The sequence below is a fragment of the Cydia pomonella genome, chromosome 26 (genome assembly GCF_033807575.1).
Source record: "Cydia pomonella isolate Wapato2018A chromosome 26, ilCydPomo1, whole genome shotgun sequence".
Lineage (NCBI taxonomy): Eukaryota > Metazoa > Arthropoda > Insecta > Lepidoptera > Tortricidae > Cydia > Cydia pomonella.
Genome location: NC_084728.1, coordinates 4905370 through 4928187, shown reverse-complemented (window position 1 = coordinate 4928187; position 22818 = coordinate 4905370). Strand labels below are relative to the sequence as shown.

The 22818-nt window shown below is 37.5% G+C and overlaps 1 protein-coding gene across 1 annotated transcript; it reads left to right on the top strand.

Moving 5' to 3' along the window:
* The first annotated feature begins 18376 nt into the window (after positions 1–18376).
* LOC133532090 (uncharacterized) lies at positions 18377–20917 on the top strand. The gene is made up of 2 exons (XM_061870585.1): positions 18377–18518; positions 19693–20917. Exons 1-2 carry the CDS (start codon positions 18471–18473, stop codon positions 19966–19968), a joined length of 324 nt encoding a protein of 107 aa, XP_061726569.1. The 5' UTR covers positions 18377–18470; the 3' UTR covers positions 19969–20917.
* The last annotated feature ends 1901 nt before the right edge of the window (positions 20918–22818 follow it).

Here is a 22818-nt window from a genome sequence, read left to right as displayed (position 1 = left end):
TACCGCGTTTAATTTAGACGTTAAAATACCTTTGTGTATATTAGGACGTATTGATTTAAAAAAAAACATAGCAGAATTTTGAGATCTGTTTTTCTGGACCTACATCTACAGTGGCGCCAACTGATGAGTCCGAAAACGGTAGCCCCCTCATTGTACATTTACTAATTTCACAACATTGTTTATTGAAATGCTACGCAATCTTTCGTCTTTTTAATCATAAAATGTTTTATTTTATTCAAAACAACTTATCTTGCATCTTTGACAATATTTTTCACATTTTTGTGGTGTAATCGTGTATATTTTCTTTTTATTTACAAAGATGACATTTGATGACGTTCAATTCAAGGTTTGTGGTCAAAGAGTCTCCTTGCCAGTAAAATTAGTATCACTGAAAATCCGAAATATAATAAGGGCCAAATAAACACAGATTTTTTTATTATAATATATTGATAATATCTTGTCATGATATACCCGCGACTTAGTCGTTGCGAAGTACTTAAACTAACCCCCACACCAATAGTATTTTTTTCCCATTTCATTGCTAATTGTATAGGTTTAATTTTGACAGATCATGTTTTATTTTATAAAACATATTTTTAAAACAGAAAATGTAGTTGGAAGTAGCAACAACAATCCAACTTGTCATATTTGAAAAAAATTCCTCAGGCAACCCTGGAAACGCAGTAAGTGCATTAAAATGTGTCAAATTTCAAAACATCAGTGTAAGTATTCTTATAAATTATCATCCTTGTATACATTTCTGTATTGCTTCCAATACTGACATTATAGTATGTATATACTTGTCATACCTTATTGACTCATCTAAATAAGTAACATGGCTGTGGTGAGAAATATTACTTATGTAATTTTCACATAACAACATCAAGACCAACATTGCAGATTTATTGTTATATTTGACATATTTAGTGTTATATTTGATATAGCAATCTCTTTATAAACAATTGAATGAATGAATGAATGAAATAGCCTTTATTTCAGACAAGTATTTTGTAAGTACATTTTGTTGTTAACATATATATATATATATCTAATATCCATCTGTATGCCTTTTGTAGGCAAAGGCCTCCCCTAACTCTTTCCATTTATCCCTATCCCTTGCTATTGTAGTCCAGCAACCTCCTGCTGCACTCTTAATCTCATCTTCCCATCTTCTTGTTGGCCTGCCACGCTTCCTCTTTTTGTCTCTAGTAAACCAGTACATTATTGCTTTAGACCACTTTTCTAAATTATAAACAATTGCCTAAATTAAAAGACATGTGCGCACATAATAAACTTGAATTTATATCATCGTTTGTGACAGTCCTCATTATTCGGTTGACAACCCTAGGGGCACCCAAATAAACAAATATCACGTGTTCAATTGGCGCGCGAATTGTTTACTTTATTTTTAAATACTAAGGAACTGTGCGTACTATTTTTGATCGCTGATTCGGTGACCAGTCACCGAAATATTTAAAGAAAAAAAAATCTAGCTTTTCTGTAATTGGCGAGAAGTCGCATAGGATCGATAAAAGTGGCGCTGTCTTGTGTGGAGGCAAAGTCTAAGGGACGCAGCTATGAGGTGGAATGAGATAGCAATATCACTTACTCCCTCTAACGCATAAATGCGTCCCTTGGACTGGCCTGCGCTGGGCCATCATGTAGGGGAGCCATCATTTTGGGTCGCTGAGCCAACGAAGTAAGTAAGTTTTCTGTTATTACCGAATTAATTCACATCTATATTCGGGAAGTTCAATGAGAAAAAAATATTTAAGAGCAAACATTTAGTGTTAATTTTTCCATACAAACGTACTCGACATTTTCCTGTCTGGATTTTGGCCCTAGATGAATAGTTTTTTTTAAGGGGTCAATATTACCAATACCTGTGTCTGTACGTATTTCTTTTTTTGATATTCTTGTTGTAATAAGAAGTAGGTTCTAGGTTGTAGAGATCGCTTTTTAGCGATAAGACCGCCTGCTGTTTACCTCTTCTTATTGTGTTGTATTAGTTGTATTGTTATTGTATTGAGGTGTGCAATAAAGAGAATTTGTATTGTATTTTATTGTATTGTAGGTTACTTCAAACAGCGCTCAAACGGCCAAATAAATGCGCCGTTTAATTCAAAGTATATTTATATTTTAGATTAAACATACCTACGATATAACTGATTTATTTTAGGTATGAAGCTGCTTTTCATATGAGATAATAATGAACTTATTAAATTTAAAATTTATCAGAATTTCTATAAGACGAGCTTTTCAAATAATAGTGATATCACACAAAATAATTGCAATGCAAAATATGTTAAAATGTGACCGCGGCCGGCAAAACGTCCACTTTGTCGCTTGCCACAACCACAAGGACGCCTTGTCAGCTTATTCGTATAAAGATACAAGCAAATCTCGTCCTTATGGCATCACAAATTTCAATGGCATCACTTTAATTTTGATATTAATAGCGACTGGCTTACTATCTTACCGTGCGATGAAAACTCTAGATGCCTCATCAATGTAATCATAAGATATCAAAGAGCTATGTCGTCAACAAATGCACGTTTAAAAGTTTTTGGAAAAAAACTTCATTTTACACACTTTTATCGCTGACTGTACTTTTTAGGGTTCCGTACCCAAACGGTAAAACGGGACCCTATTACTAAGACTTCGCTGTCCGTCCGTCCGTCCGTCTGTCACCAGGCTGTATCTCATGAACCGTGATAGCTAGACAGTTGAAATTTTCACAGATGATATATTTCTGTTGCCGCTATAACAACAAATACTAAAAAGTAGAGAACCCTCGGTGGGCGAGTACGACTCGCACTTGTCCGGTTTTTTTAGACAAGCGACTAATACTCATCGAGCAAATTCTAAAAACCCAAATACACTTAGGTTGCGTTGTTTTATCACAGAGTTCCTATGGCCACCTCCTGTCTCCATCATCAGATCAGCTCGATGGTACCATAATATTGCATTGTCACCCGACTTACACATGCGTGCAAAATTTCAGCTCAATCGGAAACCGGGAAGTGGATCAAATTTAACTTGCAAGATTTCATTACAGACCGACAGACAACGGGACATGTGCTGCATGTGGGAAACTAAATAAAAGCTTGTAACATATAAAAATCATACCATAAACGTCATAAACGAGTAGGTACCTACCTTGAGTGGTTTCAAGGTCATGACAAATGAATGTAAATTGAAAGAACGTTTAAAATAGGGTGAGCCAAACAGTTGTTAGAAATTCAACTTTCCTTCTAACCAAATAGAGATGAAAATAGAACAAAAAGGTGTTAATAAGATCTAGATTTTTCACGACCTGATTTGGACTTTAAGAATCAGTAAACAGGGTTTATATTTATGTGAGATAAGTGTGCTCATGTCATGTGTGTGTATCAGCTGTTGTATTATTAGCATTAATTGAGGACTACTATTGAATAGGGAAGAAATGCCGTAAGCGACTTAACGGTATATTTAGTTACGCTGTTTCTGGTTTTACCAGGTTATTATTGTCATATTTGTAGGTATTGAATCAGATTTCTGTAATTTAGATCAATAGATCTGTTTGGTACAATTTGAATAAGTTCTTTTCTAGCAGGCAACGTATATAAAGAGGGGCTAACGAAATTAGTTTTTTGCATTGAATTAGTGTAAACTCCATATAACGTCACTCGATATTAAAGAGTCACTCCCTATAGCCACATTTGTTGGCTATAGTTGTTTTACTTTAATATTAATTACTCTGTAGCAAAGGTAATTGAATGTGAGGTAAAGTCTAAGAAACAAACATGCCTCTTAGTATGACATCCAAAACAGATGGCGCTGTACTGCACTATATATTTTATTTTATTTATTTTATTGATAAAAATGTTTACATGACATTACAGTTGAACCAATGCGTCACGAAACTTAAACTAACTAAATTATAAGTATTAACAATTATAAAACAATAATGGCACATTAACAAATTCAATTGGGACAGTTGAGCACCTAGCATCCATCGCCTCACAGAATCTCAAGCATTCACTATACACTGCCGCCCATCGCCAAGCAAATAGATCGCATTCAGGCGTCAATGCCAGGAGCGCATTGAGCAGTGAGTGATGATGATTTGATGAGTGTGTGATGTTTTTTGGCCACTAAATTGTCGAACGTCAATGACAATCAGAGTTACCGCAAAATGTATGGAGCTGTACAGCGCCATCTCATTTACCTATCAAATTCGAAACACGAAATTGTCTTAGATATTACACATCTTACTTAATCAATGTACGCATCTCTGGGACTGCGTCCGACATTCGCCGAAGCTTAGATGATATTAAATTTTTGTTTTTCCCCGTTATATGCAATGTGCAATATGTGTATGTGGTGAGCTATAGTCTGTATCTTTAGGTATTTAAAAAAAGGTAAACAAAATCTACCCTCAAATGGCTCCTTAAGGCAGCTGAGGGTAGATGAAAACATTACATGATCAAATAATGTAGGTTTAAAGTCAGGTCGTTTTTGTATTTGATTGGTTAACCAATAAATATTAAAACTACCCGAAAATGTACAAATTGTTTGTTTAAATTTTTTAAATACCTAAAGATACAGACTATAGTAAAAGCATTGTATAATTTATCGAACCAAAACCATAAAAGTTGACTCAAACAAAGGTGTATCATGGCATCAAATTGCTGGCTATTGCGTTACGTTACGACCTATGCGCACTAATACATTATAAGTAGATACGGCATCCATAGAAATGCAACTGCACAGTGCAGTTGCATATGACGTGAGTCACATGAAACATGAGACTCCAATTCGCACCTATAATATATAAGTTCGCTTGATAGCAATCGAAAATTCAGACATTTCCCTCTCTGAATATTGGCATTATGGAAAATACTTTTATTCGGTTTGATGTAGGTATATTAAATTAGACTTTTCTCGATTTTATGACTATTATAAAATTTTGGAGAGAAAATCAAATTCTATACTAAAAGCTAACTCTTAAAATTAATAATTTAAAAAATGACTCTTTAAGTCTAGATTTCATAATGTTAAGCTTATTTAAATACTGCATTCCTTGTAGGGCTGGTGCAATTGTATGTTGTCATTAGAGTTCTATTATAAAACTTAACTAAATAAACCTTCAAGCAATATTAAACCTTGTATCAATGTCATAAGGACTGACAGATAAAATATTTTAACTGTAATTATTAAAGACTGTGTGTAATGTTATTATTATGTCTGGTGAGAACGTTGTCACTAAATTCTGAGTATTGTTTAAGAATTTGACGACCGTTCTGGCTTAGTGGGTAGTGACCCTGCCTATGAAGCCGATGGTCCCGGGTTCAAATCCTGGTAAGGGCATTTATTTGTGTGATGAGCACAGATAGTTGTTCCCGAGTCTTGGGTGTTTTCTGTCTGTCGTTGTCTGAGTACCCACAACAGTTGTAAGCTATTAACGTCACTCATAGACACCAGAAGGGTTTTAAGTGCGTTGCCGGCCTTTAAGATGAGTGCCTTATTTTCTTAAAGGTTTGAAGGTCGTATCGGTCCGGAAATACCGCGGCGATAGTTCATTACACAGTTAGGCTGTGCGAGGCAGGAAGTCTCTGTAGAAACGCACAGTTGATGACTGCCAACCATAGTGGTGAATCCCATATCTGTATTTCCTAACATTTTGTCATTAGAACTAAGAGACCAAGGACGTCGCCAGGGGGGCCACAGGGGGCAGCTGCCCCTAGATAAGTTATGTAGGTATGCCACTCCCCCTCCCATCCGCCATCGGCCCCATATCAACATAAGCAACTGCCCCCCTACCTGTATTCCCTAACATTACATGTATACCCTTCCCCTCCTCCGCCATTGGCCCCTTACCAACATTAGCAACTGCCCTGCCCTCTAGCCCAGCATCAGCATCCGCTGGCGACGCCCTTGTAAGAGTGTATTCCCTAACATGTGATTGTAATGTAATGAAAACAAGAACTGTATACATTTTTTTTATACCACGGTGGCAAATAAGCATACGGCCCGCCTGATGGTAAGCAGTCACCGTAGCCTATGGACGCCTGCAACTCCATAGGTGTTACATGCGCGTTGCCGACCCTTTAAAAACCTCTACACTCCTTTTTTGAAGAACCCCATACTGTATACCCCATAATGCCATACGATTAAATAAAATAACTAATACTAAGTAATTATATAATGATTGCACTGAGAATATAAAAGGAATCATACTTAATAACAAAAAGCCTGCTAATATAGTTATAAGCTAATATAACTAAGCTGTTTATTTGACTTTCTAAATAGTGGTAATACTTATAATCCTATTATATCTGTTGATAGTCTATTTGCGTTGCATGAAAAGATTTGTTCTTATCAAGATAATGTTTTTACAACATTTTCAAGGTAGAAAATACAGTTTTCAACAAAAAGAGTACTTGTCAATAAAGCACTATTTCCATTAAAATTCATTAAGAAAACAACCCATACATTTGAGGTGTAATTTACAGAGTGGAGCATCATAATATAATTCCATTAAATACTCTGTTTTGACAAAGGGTGATAATTATAAGTCTTAGTGAAATATGATATCTCAAGTGTCTTATCTCATACTCGTAGGTATACAGAAAATATTAAATATTGTATGGTAAAATTTCGAGTCTATAGAATTCTATGACAAGTTTGAAAATGGTCAAGCCTTAATGTTTGCAGACTATAAGACCTCAGTATAGTTTTGAAGTTCGAAATTTCATAGACTCTAGTTAAATAGTTAGTGTAAAATATTCCTGCACCAAAAACCCTGATGTATGATAATAATAAAAAATCAGAGGAGCATCACTGTTACATGCATCAAATAGCATATAAGTGTTTTATATACTCGTAATGTTTATAATATCCAGAGACAAATGGGGACTATTTTTACATGGAAACGCGGTTAGAGACTTCATTATCTTTCGTCTTAATTGTGTTATGAACTCATACAATTAATTATGTTATGTGCATTGCATTTGCTTGGTATCACACTGGTTAATTGCATTTGATAATGTTATCTATGCAGCTGTATTAACTATTATACTAACTAGATACATAAGTAGTAAATGTTTCTAGATTATAGAATAAGAAAGTCCTATTATAATAATTTATGAAACATCTTATAAGTTTGGAACTACTGTGTTAGAGAAAAAAGTATGTTGTGATGTCTCCGTTCCATCCCTCTCTTTGGTTGATCCCTCATCAAAGGATTGTTACTGGGTGACTGATATTATATTATAGAGTCCGCCCAGTAGTAATCAACCTTTTTTTATGAGAACCGCAAAGATGGTTCGGTATTGAAGCCCAAGATGAATTTGCTTAGCCATCAGAATCAGAACCCAGACATTTATATACTATATCTACTACTTCAGTGCCGGGCGCCCTGTTTCCAGTAGGAAATGAACTCGCATACATGTTCTTGGCAGTGAATGAGTGAAAGGTGACATTTGGATGGCAAGGTTATGTATCTATACCAGCATCACCTGGTGCTACACCCAGAAAACCCTGACCCATTAGAGTACCGCTGATGCAACCTAACATTGCACTGACTTGGGGCTGAGGTAGGAGTGCCATTAAGCCATTATAAATCTCATATTTTCATAGAAACTTGACATTCCACATTTTGCCATTACAAATGGCATGCAAAAAGATTGGTCTGACTACAACTTCAACAGCTTCTGTCTATAGTGTGTTACAATGGGTCCTACAGCAGACCAACGCAGGCTTCATAGCTAGGGCTTGCATTATGCTGAGTTGGGTCCGTTATGCACCCATACACAAGGAGATCCAAACGCGCAAATGGCATTGGATTGGGCATATCCTCAGGGAGCCTGACACACACCTATCCGAAATGGCCCTGACCTGGAAGATGCCCGGAAAACTGAAACGTGGTGGCCCTAAATTTACTTAGTGCCGTTCCATGGAGCAAGAGTTGGGTGTATTGGGGATGGGGTGGGAGGAGATTCAGAGACACTCTGACCTACCTCACTATACACACATCTACATAGCCGACATATGTACCTGGTTATAAATAGCCCTTTATCATAGTTTTCAATTTTTTGGTTATAATTATGACACCTACCAATAGTACATAATATAATTAAAACAAGAATTAGTTAAAAAAAGATAAAAACTAAACAAAGGACAGTAGTGTGACCTCTTCAATGTAAAAACGTGAAGGTAGTAATATAAACCGTTGTTAATTTGCGTTACATTATAATAATTGCCGTTGCATAAGAAAGGTCGATCATCTTAGCTGCCTTTAAATAGCTGTAGAAAAGTGCGTAGATAATTGAAATCACTTACAAGTAGTTTTTCTGTTTCTCCTTCGCTGGGGTTGGTTCCGTAGATGACCCGTAAATACTACTACTAAACGATAACTGTTGTATTAACTTCGTCATCTTGGCAAATCGTAGTTAAGCCGTGCAAGCACTTGGGTGAAAAACGGACGGTCAAAACCGTAAGGACTTGAAAAAGTAACTGCGCAGCGAAAGCGTGCAAACGATTTCACAACAGGGTAATCTGTGATGACGAATGAACAAATTCAAGTGATTTCGATAAGGACCGAATTATATTGACGGTTGTTTACATACAAGGTACACGTGGCAAGGCGCTGTCTGAATTTGGCAGCATAATACAATTTTCCGTAATGGCGACCGGATACGTGACGTTTCACTCGTAAGCTTTGCGTTCCGTTTCATATACAATATCTTGGTGCTTAAAATATTTTTCATCTAAACGGGCATTGTAAAATACGTATTTGTATTAATTGAACCGTATATTTACTATTGATTAAAGTATTTTATAATTTCAATAGGAACCACCGCAGTTTCACAACGCTATAGGTTTATAATTTAACCTAAAATAAAATATTAGTAACGTGTTCATTGAACATGGCAACTGTAAGTAAATTTTACATTTCATAATATATTTATGTTACATGTTGCGCTGTTCATATAAAACTAGTTCTTTGTTATAACAAAAGCTATCCGCTATACGTGGAACGGAACGTTTCGTTACGTCACACACAAAAACAGCTGTAGCACAGTGAAGTTAGCCGCAAGACGTGATCGATTTAAAAATATTGATTACTTTAATACGCAAATAACAATAAGTACAATAACGATTATTTTACTTACCGATTACGAAATATTAATGAAGGCATACTTGTTTCAGAATCAATACTTTTAAACCTTTGTTCCTGTATCATATAACTGGATGCCGGTAAGGCATACAACGTCATAACTTCACTTTCAGATATCACTTCACTTAAAAAAATTACTTATTAGCGTTTTGTTTTTGCACTTTGGCGTACATTAAGCTTTTTTTCACTGTTTCGGTATCTTCTGACAGTAGTTATGTGCTTAGTTAACGACATTCAGGCACGAAGTTCGGTTTTTGACTGAACAGGCCGCAAAGCGATATATGTATAGATATGAATTTGTATAACCAAAACCTCCCTCTCCCTTGTCCGGGCTGATACACAGGGGTGGATTTTGACCATACTTGAACGCATAACTCTGACCGAACACAACCTAAACCAAACAACGAAATAATATTACCTAATTTTCCCTGGGTATGTATACTGGGGGCCTACCACGAAAACCGAAATTCGCAAATTGTGTGGATCTTTCTCTTTTACTCTCACTAAGACGTAAAGAGTAACAGAGAAAAATTCCCGCAATTGACGAACTTCGATTTTCGCGGTTATAGCCATGATATACAATGTCATACTAGCGACAGTAGCGACCCGCCCCGGCTTCTCGTGGATTAACAAATCAAATTATACACCTAAACCTTAAGAATCACACATAGTTTATCGCGAACATACAGACAGACAGACGCGGCGGGGGACTTTGTCTTATAAGGTGTAGTCACGTGTAGTGATACCACATAGGACATAGGTATACCAACTAAGTATTACCTACTTCAAAAACAAGTGATCAAAGCATCCAGTGCCCAGACCTAGAATCGAACCTGCGTCTTCTGTTTTATCGTTTTGTTCTTACTCGGGTCGGGCTATGCCCGCGAAAATCGAAGTTCGCCAATTGCGAGCATTTTTCTCTATCAGTCTAATTACGCCTTAGTTAGAGTAAAAGAGAAAGATCCCCGCAATTTGTGAATTTCGGTTTTCACGGTAGGCCCCCTGAGTGGTGCCGAGACTCTCGGCGAGAGGTTCTCGACGAGTGTGAACAGCAGGCATAAACATTATATACAGCCCACCATAGCATCGAATCAAATAGGAATCCTTAAAACCTTGGTGCAGGAATATGACACGCATAATATGTTGAAGGTTAATGCATTTTGCTCGTTTATTTCCATAAGGCACTGACATATTACATTATTTACATTACATTTTTAAATTATTACTATATTAACTTCTTCCTAGTGTCACGTTGACGCGTCTGGCTATAAGAGCTAGCACTTGGCTAAAATTTTCTCCCGGTCAGCACAAAAACTCTCCTCGTCCAAGCTCTTGTTCTGCCTGTCCTTGATTATGCTGATGTTTGTTACACGAATCTCACTCAAGATTCCTTGAATAAATTTGATCGGCTCTTTAATAGCTGCATTCGGTTCGTGTTCGGACTTCGTAAGTATGACCATATCTCCTCTTTCCGTAGAAAACTTAATTGGCTCCCTATTGGAGAGCGTAGGTCCCTTCGTATTCTATGTACTCTCTACTCAATCTTGTTTGACCCGTCCTCCCCAGATTATCTCCGTTCGAAATTTATATTTGTTACCCCACGTCCAGGCACAGATCTTCGCTCTTCCCGTAGTTTTAAGCTCATTGTCCCCCAACACCGAACGGGTTTCATGTCCAATTCTTTCACTGTCCAGGCAATCAGACTTTGGAACGTTCTCCCACTCTCTATCAGACAAGCGCAGACCAAATTCATATTCAAGCGCATGTTGCGCAAGTATTTCCTTGACAAACTTTCTTTTTCATCAACTTAACGATTCACACTTGGTATAATTATGTATGTCTTAATATATGTATGTTTATTTGTATTAAGTATAAGTGTAAGTTTATCAATATATAGTTTATATTCATATATAGTCTCGGTTACAAATTCATTTACTTTAAAAGACACTGCACCTACTTAATCTTTGCGTTTTTGTTGCTTGGATGCTAGGCGTCTGCTTACGGTGCATTTATTAGGCCGTAGGCCGTACAAGACTATCGAATAAAGCAAAATATACTACAGACACAGGTGCTGTGCTGGTAATATTGAAATCATATAAAAAATGACTCCAACTTGAAATTCGCTTTTGAAATGAAACTCACAGCACTACAAAAGGCTCGCATATTTGACTTGTGTGTCCTACCATACCAGTACTTACTTAGGGAGCGGAAACCTGGGTCGGGAGCGATGGAAACGAGAATGGTAGGAATCTCACTTAGGGACAGAAAAACAAACAAGTGGCTTCGAGAACACAGTAAAGTCACTGATCTAACCAGGCGCATGGCCAAACTGGGCATGTGGCCCGAAAAGTCGGCTCGTGGTGCAAGAGGATGGTAGAGTGGAGACTTTGGGGAGAGTCGCGCCCAGCAGGGAAGCTAATTATAAAATAAAAAAAAAAAAACAAAAAACCCGACTGCACACTAAAGAAGAGGAAAACAAGCCCCACAAGAATATTGTTTGGTTGTTGGTCCCCGCCTGCGATACTTACCATCAACAACAATTAATGTTCTTGTGGGGCTTGTTTTCCTCTTTTTTAGTGTGCAGTCGGGTTTTTCGATTTTTTTTTAATATTTTTTTTTTATAATTTTTTAGTTACCCCCAAAAAAACATCCTATGACACTCCGTGATCAAGACGAATCTAACGATACCTCATACATCAAAATCCATCAAGCCGTTTAGGCTACCGGAGGCCACAAAGAAACACATACATACATACATACACTCGACAAACATTACCCTCCTCCCTTTGGCAGTCGGGTAAAAATGCGTTGGTGTGACGACAGTGCCGGATTTATAGGTCTGGAGGCCTCGGGCAATAAAGGAGTGGAGGCCCCCTGGCCCCAAATTTTTTCCAAATAAAATGGTAATGTTTCCGAATTCTCTATTGTGGGGGCCCCTCTTTTGTGGAGGCCCGGGGCAGTAGCCCTCCCCTAAATCCGGCCCTGTGTGACGATATCAAGAGAACAGCTGGATCGATATGGGTACATAGAGCGCAAAACAGACCAGTATGCCAAAATTTAAGGAGGTCTACATCTCAAAAGAAAGGGACCTGAAAAGTCAAATTAAACTTCCAAGATTTGACCCACACTAACTAGAGTCTGTGTGGAAAGAGAAGAGTCGTGGAATGCCTGGGGCTCAAACATTCCACGAATCTTCTCTTTCCGAACAGACTTTAACAAACATACTAACAGGCCAAGTTAAATAAAAGCTTGTAAAATTATCTTGGATTGAAATTCACCCCGTGAGTATCGCTCTCAGGACGCATGCGCGCTGTGCCCGTGACGTCACCTGTTTACCCCAAAGCACGGGCCGCGTGTTCCCATCACTAGCACGAGCGTAAGTGACATTAGCATATTATAAATCGTGTTATTCACGAAGTGTGACTTGACTCCTAATATCATGTTATTAAAGGTTAGATTTGACTAATCTGCGAGTCATCGTGGATGCCACGAACTATAATTATGTACTAAACCAGGGTAACGGTAAGACGGTAACCTTGAGATCCTTACTTATATAGGTACTTGTATCTATAAGTACTTATTTTAGTTAACATTATTTATAACTATGAAGTTCCAGGTCTTTTTGTTGCCTTATTCTTTTGTTGCAGTTTGCAGTACATCTTTTTATTGCCTATTTAATATGTTTATGTCTGTTTAGTTTCTGAATAAACTAAAAAAATGTATATTTTGTAGGATTAGTAGCATAGTAGTCCCGACTTGTGTTTATTTCCATATTTTTTTTATACCACGACGGTGGCAATCAAGCATACATCCCGCCTGATGGTAAGCAGTCAGCTGCCTATGGACACCTGCAACTCCAGAGGTGTTACATGCGCGTTGCCGACCCTTTAAAAATCTGTACACTCCTTTTTTGAAGAACCTCATACTGTAGACCCTCGGGAAAACCTCGGCAGGTAGCTCATTCCACAACTGGAGCGTGCGCGGGAGGAAGTTCCTCTTAAACCGCACAGTGCGTGACCATTTAGGTTCTAGGGTGTGAGGATGAACACTTATATGAATATCAACTCTTTACAATCCTGTACCAAACTAACTGTTTCTGTTTAGCCTAATGCTTGATTGGTAGAGAAAGCCTCAAGGCGTTAAGTCCGCCATTTGTACTTTTTTTTGTAAATTTGTGTATAAAGTTTAAATAAATAAACATTACACTAGATTTTGGTAGAAATAGCACAGATTAAGTAATAGTAGGTATACTATCGTACAGAAAAGAAACTTCCTACACAACCGAAGTTTGACAGCGATTCAGGGACAAATCATGTTGTCTCTTTCTAATGTATGGCACTTTCCCTTTCGGTTATTTAGGGTTGTCAAAATTCAAGCCATTATTTGTCGTTGTGCACGCAAAGGGAGTCAAGTTCTGCCAACCCTAAATATTCCTGGTAGAGTCAGACCAAGATAAGTTGGCAGCGATTTTGATAGCCCAGATGGTGCAAGTGTCAAGTGTTAAATAAAAGTCATAATTTCATAGAAGTTTGACGTTTAAAATAACACGTGCCCCTTCTAGGCTATCAAAATCGCTGCCAACTTAGCTTGGTCTTACTCTAGCAATGCTAAGCCGAATGGAACCGAGAATGCCCTAAAGGATCAAGCAGTTTCGCCCCACTGGAAATAGGTAAAATTAAATAAAAACACCTGAAGGTATTTACAGTTTTTATAACAATAAATTATTAAAATTACAATAATATAGGCCCGATTCGACTGAGGCAAGTAACAGAAGGTGACGTGACTACTATATTGTAATGCTACACTTCTATATTTGTGATAGGCGGTAATGTCTTTTGAAACTCAATATGAATTTTGAAACTCAATAGATAGACCTCAGCTAACGGTAGGTAGGTAGGTACCGTATAGTTATTTATGGATTTGCAAAATTTGACAAATCGTTACATATTCGCCATTTGTTACTGTCTCGAGTCAAATTGGGCCTCTGTACAATTAAAAACTAAACTCACATTAATTAGCTTATTCCATAAAAACAGTCGCACATTTGCTTTGTTTATGTCAAGCCACTATTTGTGACATAGTATATGGAACTAAAACAGTAGTCTTTACTTGTTTCATTAAATTTCCAAAACAATCTATCAAAGGTATCGTTTCTCTTTGCAGAACAGACATAGCCTGATTCGCTTGACAGGCACAATTGGCTAAACCGCATTTTGGACAACCGTACATCGAGTTCGCATATGGGCAACCACCTAAAATCATATTTGTCTTCGGGCAATCACAACCAAGGCCCATTCCAGGCGCGATGCTGGCTAGTTTCGGACAGCCAGACAATAATGGACTTACCATTTTATGACAACCAGCCATTCCGGCCAATACTGGACTTAATTTAGAGTAACCATTCAAAACCGGTGCAAGTTTCGGGCAACCACCCATAAGTGGACTGCCTAGCTTTGAGTAACCAGCCAAAAGTGGTGTAGTCAGTTTCGGGCAACCAGCCTTAAGTGGACTTGCCATTCTTTGGCACAAATTGCAATTTCCTCCGCTACCCAAAGCTACCGGTTTTATGTTAGTTAAAGGTAGACTCTGTAATTTACAGCCAGTTGGCTGCAAGGTTAGTTTTTGGCATTGCGAACAAGGCGCTATTCCGTTGGCCATTGGCTTCAAATTGCCATCAAAAATTGTTACAGGGCTCAAATTCTGCGGCGCTTTCGGACATGAACAACCACAAGTACAAGTTGAATTCACTGCTTTGACTGTAGGAATAACGTTATTATTTCTTCTCCTATAAGGTCCTCTGGGTCTCCAAATCGGACACAAATTTGAAATGTCAATGTTATCATAAAAATCTACAGGCCTCGACTTTATTTTAGGTTTATTAGCTAACGCTGTTTCTATATCGTTTAGAATTTCTCTGTTATCTTTGAAAATCTTTCCTTCTGGACGCTTTACTTTTAATATAGGTCCGCTCATAGCGTCAATGCAAGACAGCTCTTCTTTGATCAGGATGAACTTTATAAGATTTATGAAAGCTGCGAATGTTGATCTTTCTGGGTCGGGTTCTGAGAAATCCGTTAAAATTTTAAGAGACATGTCCACGTCTTCCCATTCGGAGGCGTTTTGGCAGAACTGCGGTAGTGAGAATTTCTCTTCGGTTAAACAGAGTACGGGTAATTTAGGTGGGTTTTGAGGATATAGTTTTATCTCTGGGATGAATACTTGAGGCAATATTAGGTCGCAGTCACAGCTAACTATCTGAAAATAGAAGTAGGTAAATCAATAAAATGTAAGTAGACCTAAAATATTAATGATGAAGTTGACTTAAAAACTGCATAATAATAATCATAATTATTAATTAATCTGCTGATATTTAAGTCACAGAATATGGTAAAACCAATATGTTTCAGTGACGATATATTCATTATTTAATCTTCCATTTATATACGTGAATAAAATAAGTACGCAACACACTTACATTAAAACTCGCAAAACACAGACACAATCCAAAAACTTTTAACATTATTATAAATATAAAAACACTGTTTTATCAACATCAGTTAAACAAATGAAACTAAGAGACACTAACGACAAGTTTTTATGCAATTTTTATACATTACGAAAAATTATCGTAACAATAATCGATTGCGAATTGTCACATCACTATCAAAGTCCTAGTCATTTGTAAAATTACGATGAAAAATTGATATCTAGGTCGCATTTAGAATCAGCATTACTCTAAATTAGAGTTTAAGTCGTAAAGGATAAGGTTGTTAATCTAACCTTAGTTTATGCTTGATACGCGCTTGTGAAAAATATTTATCGCATAGTGATAAGTAAGCATTATGGCGCAATATCGATAATATTATCGATAAATACTTGTTATGAGAATATGTATCCGGTTATATAATAATGAACTCTTCCCTTGGCTCCTTGTTTACTTTGTTTACTTCTGTACGCGTCCGAAACCTGGACCATTAAAACTGAAACCCGTCGAAGGATAGATACGTTCGAGATATGGTGCTGGCGGAGAATGCTCCGGATCTCATGGACTGAACGCCGTAAAAATGCATTGACGAACTTAACATTAAAATAACAAGGCTCTCCACTGTTTGCACCCAACGTGTAGTTGGTCTCTTCAGCCATCTGAGCCGGACAGGGCCAGATAGTCTGGAAAAGCTCATAATCGCTGGCCGCATGGTAAAGAGTAGGGATGGACGTATGGACAACAAAAATCACATTGCAGGCTAGCATACACCGGGCCCAAGATATTTGAAGAGCACTGGTGAAGAGTGTCCACTGTCGTTACGTCCATCAGTTATGAGGATACGACAAGGAAGAAGAGAAAAAGAAGAATATACTTTTTATCAAAGCTTGACCATGCCAGGATTATCAAGCAATTGACTCAAGTCATAAAGTAATCATGTAAAAAGTCTCGATATCGATTAGTTCCAGTAAAAATGAAAGAGATTAGAGCACCGCTCGATGTTTTATTATTGGGCAATAACAGTTTCATAGATTTGTTATAATAAAACAGTTCTTTTTGAAAGCCATAACTTTTTAACACTTAATTAATAGAGAGTTTATGATACTGTAAATAATATTTAATATAATGTCCCATCCAAACAACAATTTTCATCAAAGTCATCAATTCTACAATGTTATCAACGCAATAAAAATCCTGAGAATATAGGTATACTCATATAAAATTATAAACCTCAAACTGCTAAGGCGTGTACCTACTAAAATATATTTCGATTAAAAATGTAGGACGCAATGCATTCCATGATATATAACTGTGATTTTTATTTACGTGAACACCTTTTTTTACTCAATTAAATCACGGCTTCATAGGAAAGGGGACGACCGTCTCTGCATACAAGTGTAGTCCTCATTTTCCTCCATGCCCTATATAATAACATTATAGAATATATTTTAACGTAGTATGTTATATACTAACCACATCTAAGTAGATGCCTTTTCGTTTGATTTTGAAAATTATTACAAGAAATAGGTCAAATAGGAGCTTTTAAAATGTACGGCTTTTTCCGCGCCCGAATTCGTGAGTCAGAATGGCGGGTGTACCTAAATAAAATTAAATGAAAAGCATACCATATTTTTGTACCTAATTAGTACTATTTAGTACCTCCGTTAAAAAAAATGTACCTCACGGTACACAAAGTTATCATCATAAAACAGTACACCCGCCATCCTGACAGTCAGACTGGCGGGTGTACTTTATTACGCTATGTTCCCGTGGTTATTGATAAATTCTATAAAAGCCCAATTTTTGTACCTTCATATTCAATTATAATATGAGCCATTTTATTTGTGGTTTCCAAGTTTTACTCATTTATATTTGCTATTACACTTTTGCAGGCGTTATATTTTTTTCAAATTATCGATCTCATTTTTAAGAAAAAACGCTAAAAAAAAATAATTGTTTATTTCAGACATGTGCCCATATAAGTATTAAGGTATAATTATTTTTATTAAGCCAAGATTTAGTACCTTTAATGGTTAACTTTATAATTAACCTGTTAAATTCAAATAACTCAGAAAGTCATGTCTTATAAAAGGCTAGGCGCCAGTTCAAAGAAATTTTCCTAAGAAAAATCATTTTTAAGACGTGATTTTTGAATTTCATTTGAACGAACGCGTTTTTTTTAAAACTGTTGAATTTTTACAATGCTCACTAATTTAACCTAACCTAATCCAGTGCCTATCAGATTTTTTTCAAAAGTTTGGAAAAATTACTGGTTTTAAATTATGTCTGGAAAAAGTCACGTGGCTTTTCGTAAGATCTGTACCCCTAGTGTAAATATTTTCGACAGCGAAACGTGACGTACGCGTTTGCGTTAAGTGTCATTTTGTATGAGATTTTTGACTTTCCAAAACGTCCCGCTTGGCGCGCTATTCAAAAACCCATACAAAATGAGACTTAACGCAAACGCGTACGTTACGTTTCGCTATCGACTAAATTTACACTAGGGGTACTGTCATCTCGATAAATTGTTTCATGTCGCTTGGCGTTTGTCGATGACTAACTTTACTATCCTCGATAGGTATGCATCCTGCGCTAGCGAAAAATCCAAAACAGGGATTCGATTCGACTCATAAATAATATATACCTGACCTAGTTTCAAATTATCTCTTACCTACTGAACTAGGCGATTTCCTAATAAAACACCTGCATTTTAGGCAGATAGACACATTCAATGATAAAAACCATACGCCTATATTGTGACATATTTAATATAAATACTAGGGGTTTTCGAGTCCATACATTAATTTTTTTGGAAGTTTAACAATGAATACCTACGTGGTTCTGGCTGCCCTGGTTGCTGTGCTCGTTAAGGTAATTTGATTTGTACATTATAAATTATTGATTCGAATTCGGATTTTTTTAAGCAGGGTAAAACTGGGAGTCTTGCCCAGGAGTAAATTAAACAATATTTTGAATTTTAATAAAAATGTGCGCCAATAACAATGATAGTAGTGGTTAAATATTAAAACCGTTCGTAAGCAACCGACTGTATTATAATTTTACTATACAAACAGTTTACTTAATAACGAAACAAAATTAGGAAGAAATACCAGCTCCCCTTCTCAGATTTGAGAATTTTAGGTAAATATCGCGTCGCGCTGACAGGGGTGGTTTCTAACCTAAAATTAGTGCGATAAGCTCGATTGCAGCGTATTCGAAAAACCCTTCGCAAAAATCTCAGAAATCGACGTTTCGGTCTTGACAAAATTCTCCAAAACTTAACTAATCCTAACGAAATTTTACTCTGTTAATTATTGCGAGTCACCGTCTATCGGAAATAGAATTACATACCGTTTTATTAGGCAGGTGTCCGGTTTTATATCCCATAGCCCAGAATTTAGTCCATCGCTTTCACCCAATAGTCCTTACACCCTGGCGGGTGCTGACTCTGCGTGCGTCCAATGACAAGGGCAAGGGCAACTTCCGCTTGGTGTACCCCTTACATTTCACTGACGTGTAAAATTGGCCTCTACGCCTTGGCTTCATTTCGTGATGGGAGAGACACGAATTCTTCTTCTTCAGTCGGTCCCTAAATGTTGAGGATCGTGACATCATGTTTTTTTTTATACTACGTCGGTGGCAAACAAGCATACGGCCCGCCTGATGATAAGCAGTCTTCGTAGCCTGTAGCTGCCTGCAACTCCAGAGGAGTCACATGTGCGTTGCCGACCCCAGCATTCCGCACCCTCGTTGAGTTCTGGTAACTTTACTCACCGGCAGGAACACAACACTATGAGTAGGGTCTAGTGTTATTTGGCTGTGGTTTCTGTAAGGTGGAGGAACTTCCCCAGTTGGGCTCCGCTCTAGATCTGGAATGACATCCGCTGTGCTGTGCCCTACCACACAAAGCGAGATGACATTCACAGTACCCATACCTCTCTCATGTCCTTCTGTTGAAGACCAGGTTCCTCCATAGGCTTCTATTCCTCGCCAAGCTCGTGCACATGAAACATGCAATATTAAGACATTAATTACCTATTTCCAGGGCACTTCAGCAGGATGCATCGGCGCCCCCTTTCTCGTGCGATCTCCTATCATCTCCCCGTGCGTGACCGCTCCTCTCCTCCCCGCTCCCATGTTATCCACCACCACCATTGTGCAGTCTGAGAGCGTAACGGACAAACTGTGTAACGTGCTACAGATGCTGCCGGTGACCAACCTGTTAAACAACCAGCTGGCGTGCACGAATCTGATCGCTCCCGTCCTGCCTTGCGGTTGCGCGTACGGATGCGCATGCGGATGCGGACCTATCATCATTTAAATGACAGTGAATTTTAGAATATTTGTATGTAATGTACTCGTATTTATGTATTTATATAAGTAATTAAGTTATTCTGACTTATTTATTGCAGTGATATGTATACATAATAATTATTGCTTATGTATGTTTATTTATTATATACACTTAAGAGCAATGCATATGGGTCATTTTTAAGAACAAACATAGGTAAAAAGTCTCTTGAGTGTAATTTTTTGTTGTTATTTATTCAGTAGGTATTGTATACTGCCAAAACATATTTATCATGTTTATGAAAATATATTAATTAGAACATTAACCACCGTTTATAGTTTAGGTAGGTATTTAAAAACTTATTTTAAATATTTACCGCCTTAAAGGAAACTACTAATTTTACAAAAAAATACCATACAACAAAACGCATAGAAAAGACGAAAGACAGTTCAGAAAGAAAGCGTAACGGACAAACTGCGTATCATGCTGCAGATACTGTCGGTTACCACGCCGCTGCTATATAACCAGCTAGCGTGCACGAAGCTGATCGCTCCCGTCTTGCTGTGCGGATGCGGGTGCGGATGTGGGTGCGGATGCGGATGTGGACCGGATTTAAATGAGGAGTCATTCGTTAATTACATCACACGTTTGGGGGGTGGGAGGGGGTCAAGAAAATGTGACAAGGGGTCAAAAAACTTTGAACTTCTTGTGACGTAGTTAATGGATGACCCCTGACAGTGATTATAAAAATACATATGTAGTATATTTATGTATGTATTTATACTGGAAGTTCTTCAGTAACATGAAGACGATCCTACTTATTTATGGGAGTGATGTATATAATAATGTTATTTATTTATGTATATGTGTAAGTGTACAATTTTTGTTGTTATTTATTCAGATACTGTATACTTAGTACTTACTACGAGTACCATAATTATATCTATTATGTACATGAAATATACAATTTTAAACATAACCTTTCGTATTTCATTCATTTTTGTAATAAATTACCACCCTCAATATAGTATCTACCCAAAATATCTTCATTTTTGAAATTTATTTTAATAATATTTTTTGTATGATCATATCGGCGATTTGGTTGCTATTCAGAGTGAATGACCTCTATAACTGCTTATGTAATGAAATGACGTAAATTACCTACATGCTTAAATATAATTATATTTTATTTGTGTTTTTTGCTTCAATTTAATGACTAAGTAAATAATGTTTATTTGACCTATTTATGACCATTTATATAATAGGTAATCATAACCATTTATTCATAAAGTTAAGTGTAACAAAGCAAAATTATATACAAAAATATATTATTGGATACTTATAAAATATAACTATCCAACGAATAAAATATAGGTAATTATGTTAAATACAGAGTATGAAATAATCAGACTAGAAGTGTCTACATGTTAATTATATTTTTCTTTGAGCTAACATGTTTATTTAAATTTTCTACATACTAGTTACTCACATAGTTTAATTCTACATATACCTATATGAACGTGTAAGTAATATAGATCCCTGGACATACAATAAGTAACCAAATCAAGTTTTTTATATCCTTAACAAAACCCCTTTTTAGGGTTCCGTAGTCAACTAGAAACCCTTATAGTTTCACCATGTCCGTCTGTCTGTCTGTCCGAGGCATTCCTCCGTGGTCGTTAGTGCTAGAAAGCTGAAATTTGGCATGGATATATAAATCAATAAAGCCGACAAAGTCGTACTATAAAATCTAAAAAAATATTTTTTTAGGGTACCTCCCCTACACGTAAAGTGGGGGTAATTTTTTTACTTCAACCCTACAGTGTGGGATATCGTTGGAAAGGTCTTTTAAAACTAATAGGGGTCTAAAGCTCCAGTTTAGCTTATTGTGAAGGAAGAATAACTACGGAACCCTACTCTGAGCATGCTCTAGGCCGGTTTTTTTGGATTTGATTTGAATTATTGGGATTTTTATTTTATTTTTTCCATTTCGTACAACAATAAATATCCTAAGGATTTATATTAAATGTTTCAACCTCAATCACTTACGCCTTTGGCGTCGAAACTCTGAGACCGTGGGGGCCCAGCGCGAAATCCCTATATAAAGAGATTTCCCAAAACCGCGTGGATGCCTCAGGTGACCAGAGGGCTGGCAGCTACTTCGGCCAGAGATTAAGTCTGGCCATCCAAAGAGGTATTGTATTGTATTGTAGTTCGGGCGATTTTCCGCAACTCGACGACTGGCGCCTATTTTGCGTGACAAGGGGGGTGGAGGGTTGGCTACTCTTGCCAGCCCAACTCCTCGAGGAATCCTATCAAACCTTTGATGTTGAGTAGGACCTCAGGGAGGTCTCTCGGGGATCCGAGATGTTTTGCCCTGTATGGGGCCACTCCGCTGCATTCCAGCACCACGTGAGAGGCTGTTTCTTCTGTCTCCATGCATCCTCGGCATAAGGGACTGTCTGTGACACCTGTTATGAAAAGATGTTTGTTAAATAGTCCATGACCTGTTATGACACTGGTTACCATACTCAGTCGGACCTTCCCTAGTTGAAGGAGCGCCCTTGTGAGCTTTCCGTTGATGCCAGGCATGGCTTCTTTTGCCTGTCTGCATCCAGTCTGATTCAGCCAGTGTTCTGTGTGTAGTTTCCCTGTACGTGCCAGCAGCATTGAGCGTACCTTGCTAAACGGTATCGGAAGAATCGGTTCCGGACCAATCGCCCCCGCACCAGATCCTTGCCTGGCAAGCTCGTCCGCAGCATCGTTACCCCGGGATCCACTGTGTCCCTTGATCCATTGTAAAGTGATCTTATTATTATTATGACATACCTCCATTAGTCGTTCGTGGCATTCGTGTATAAGTTTGGATGTAATTATATG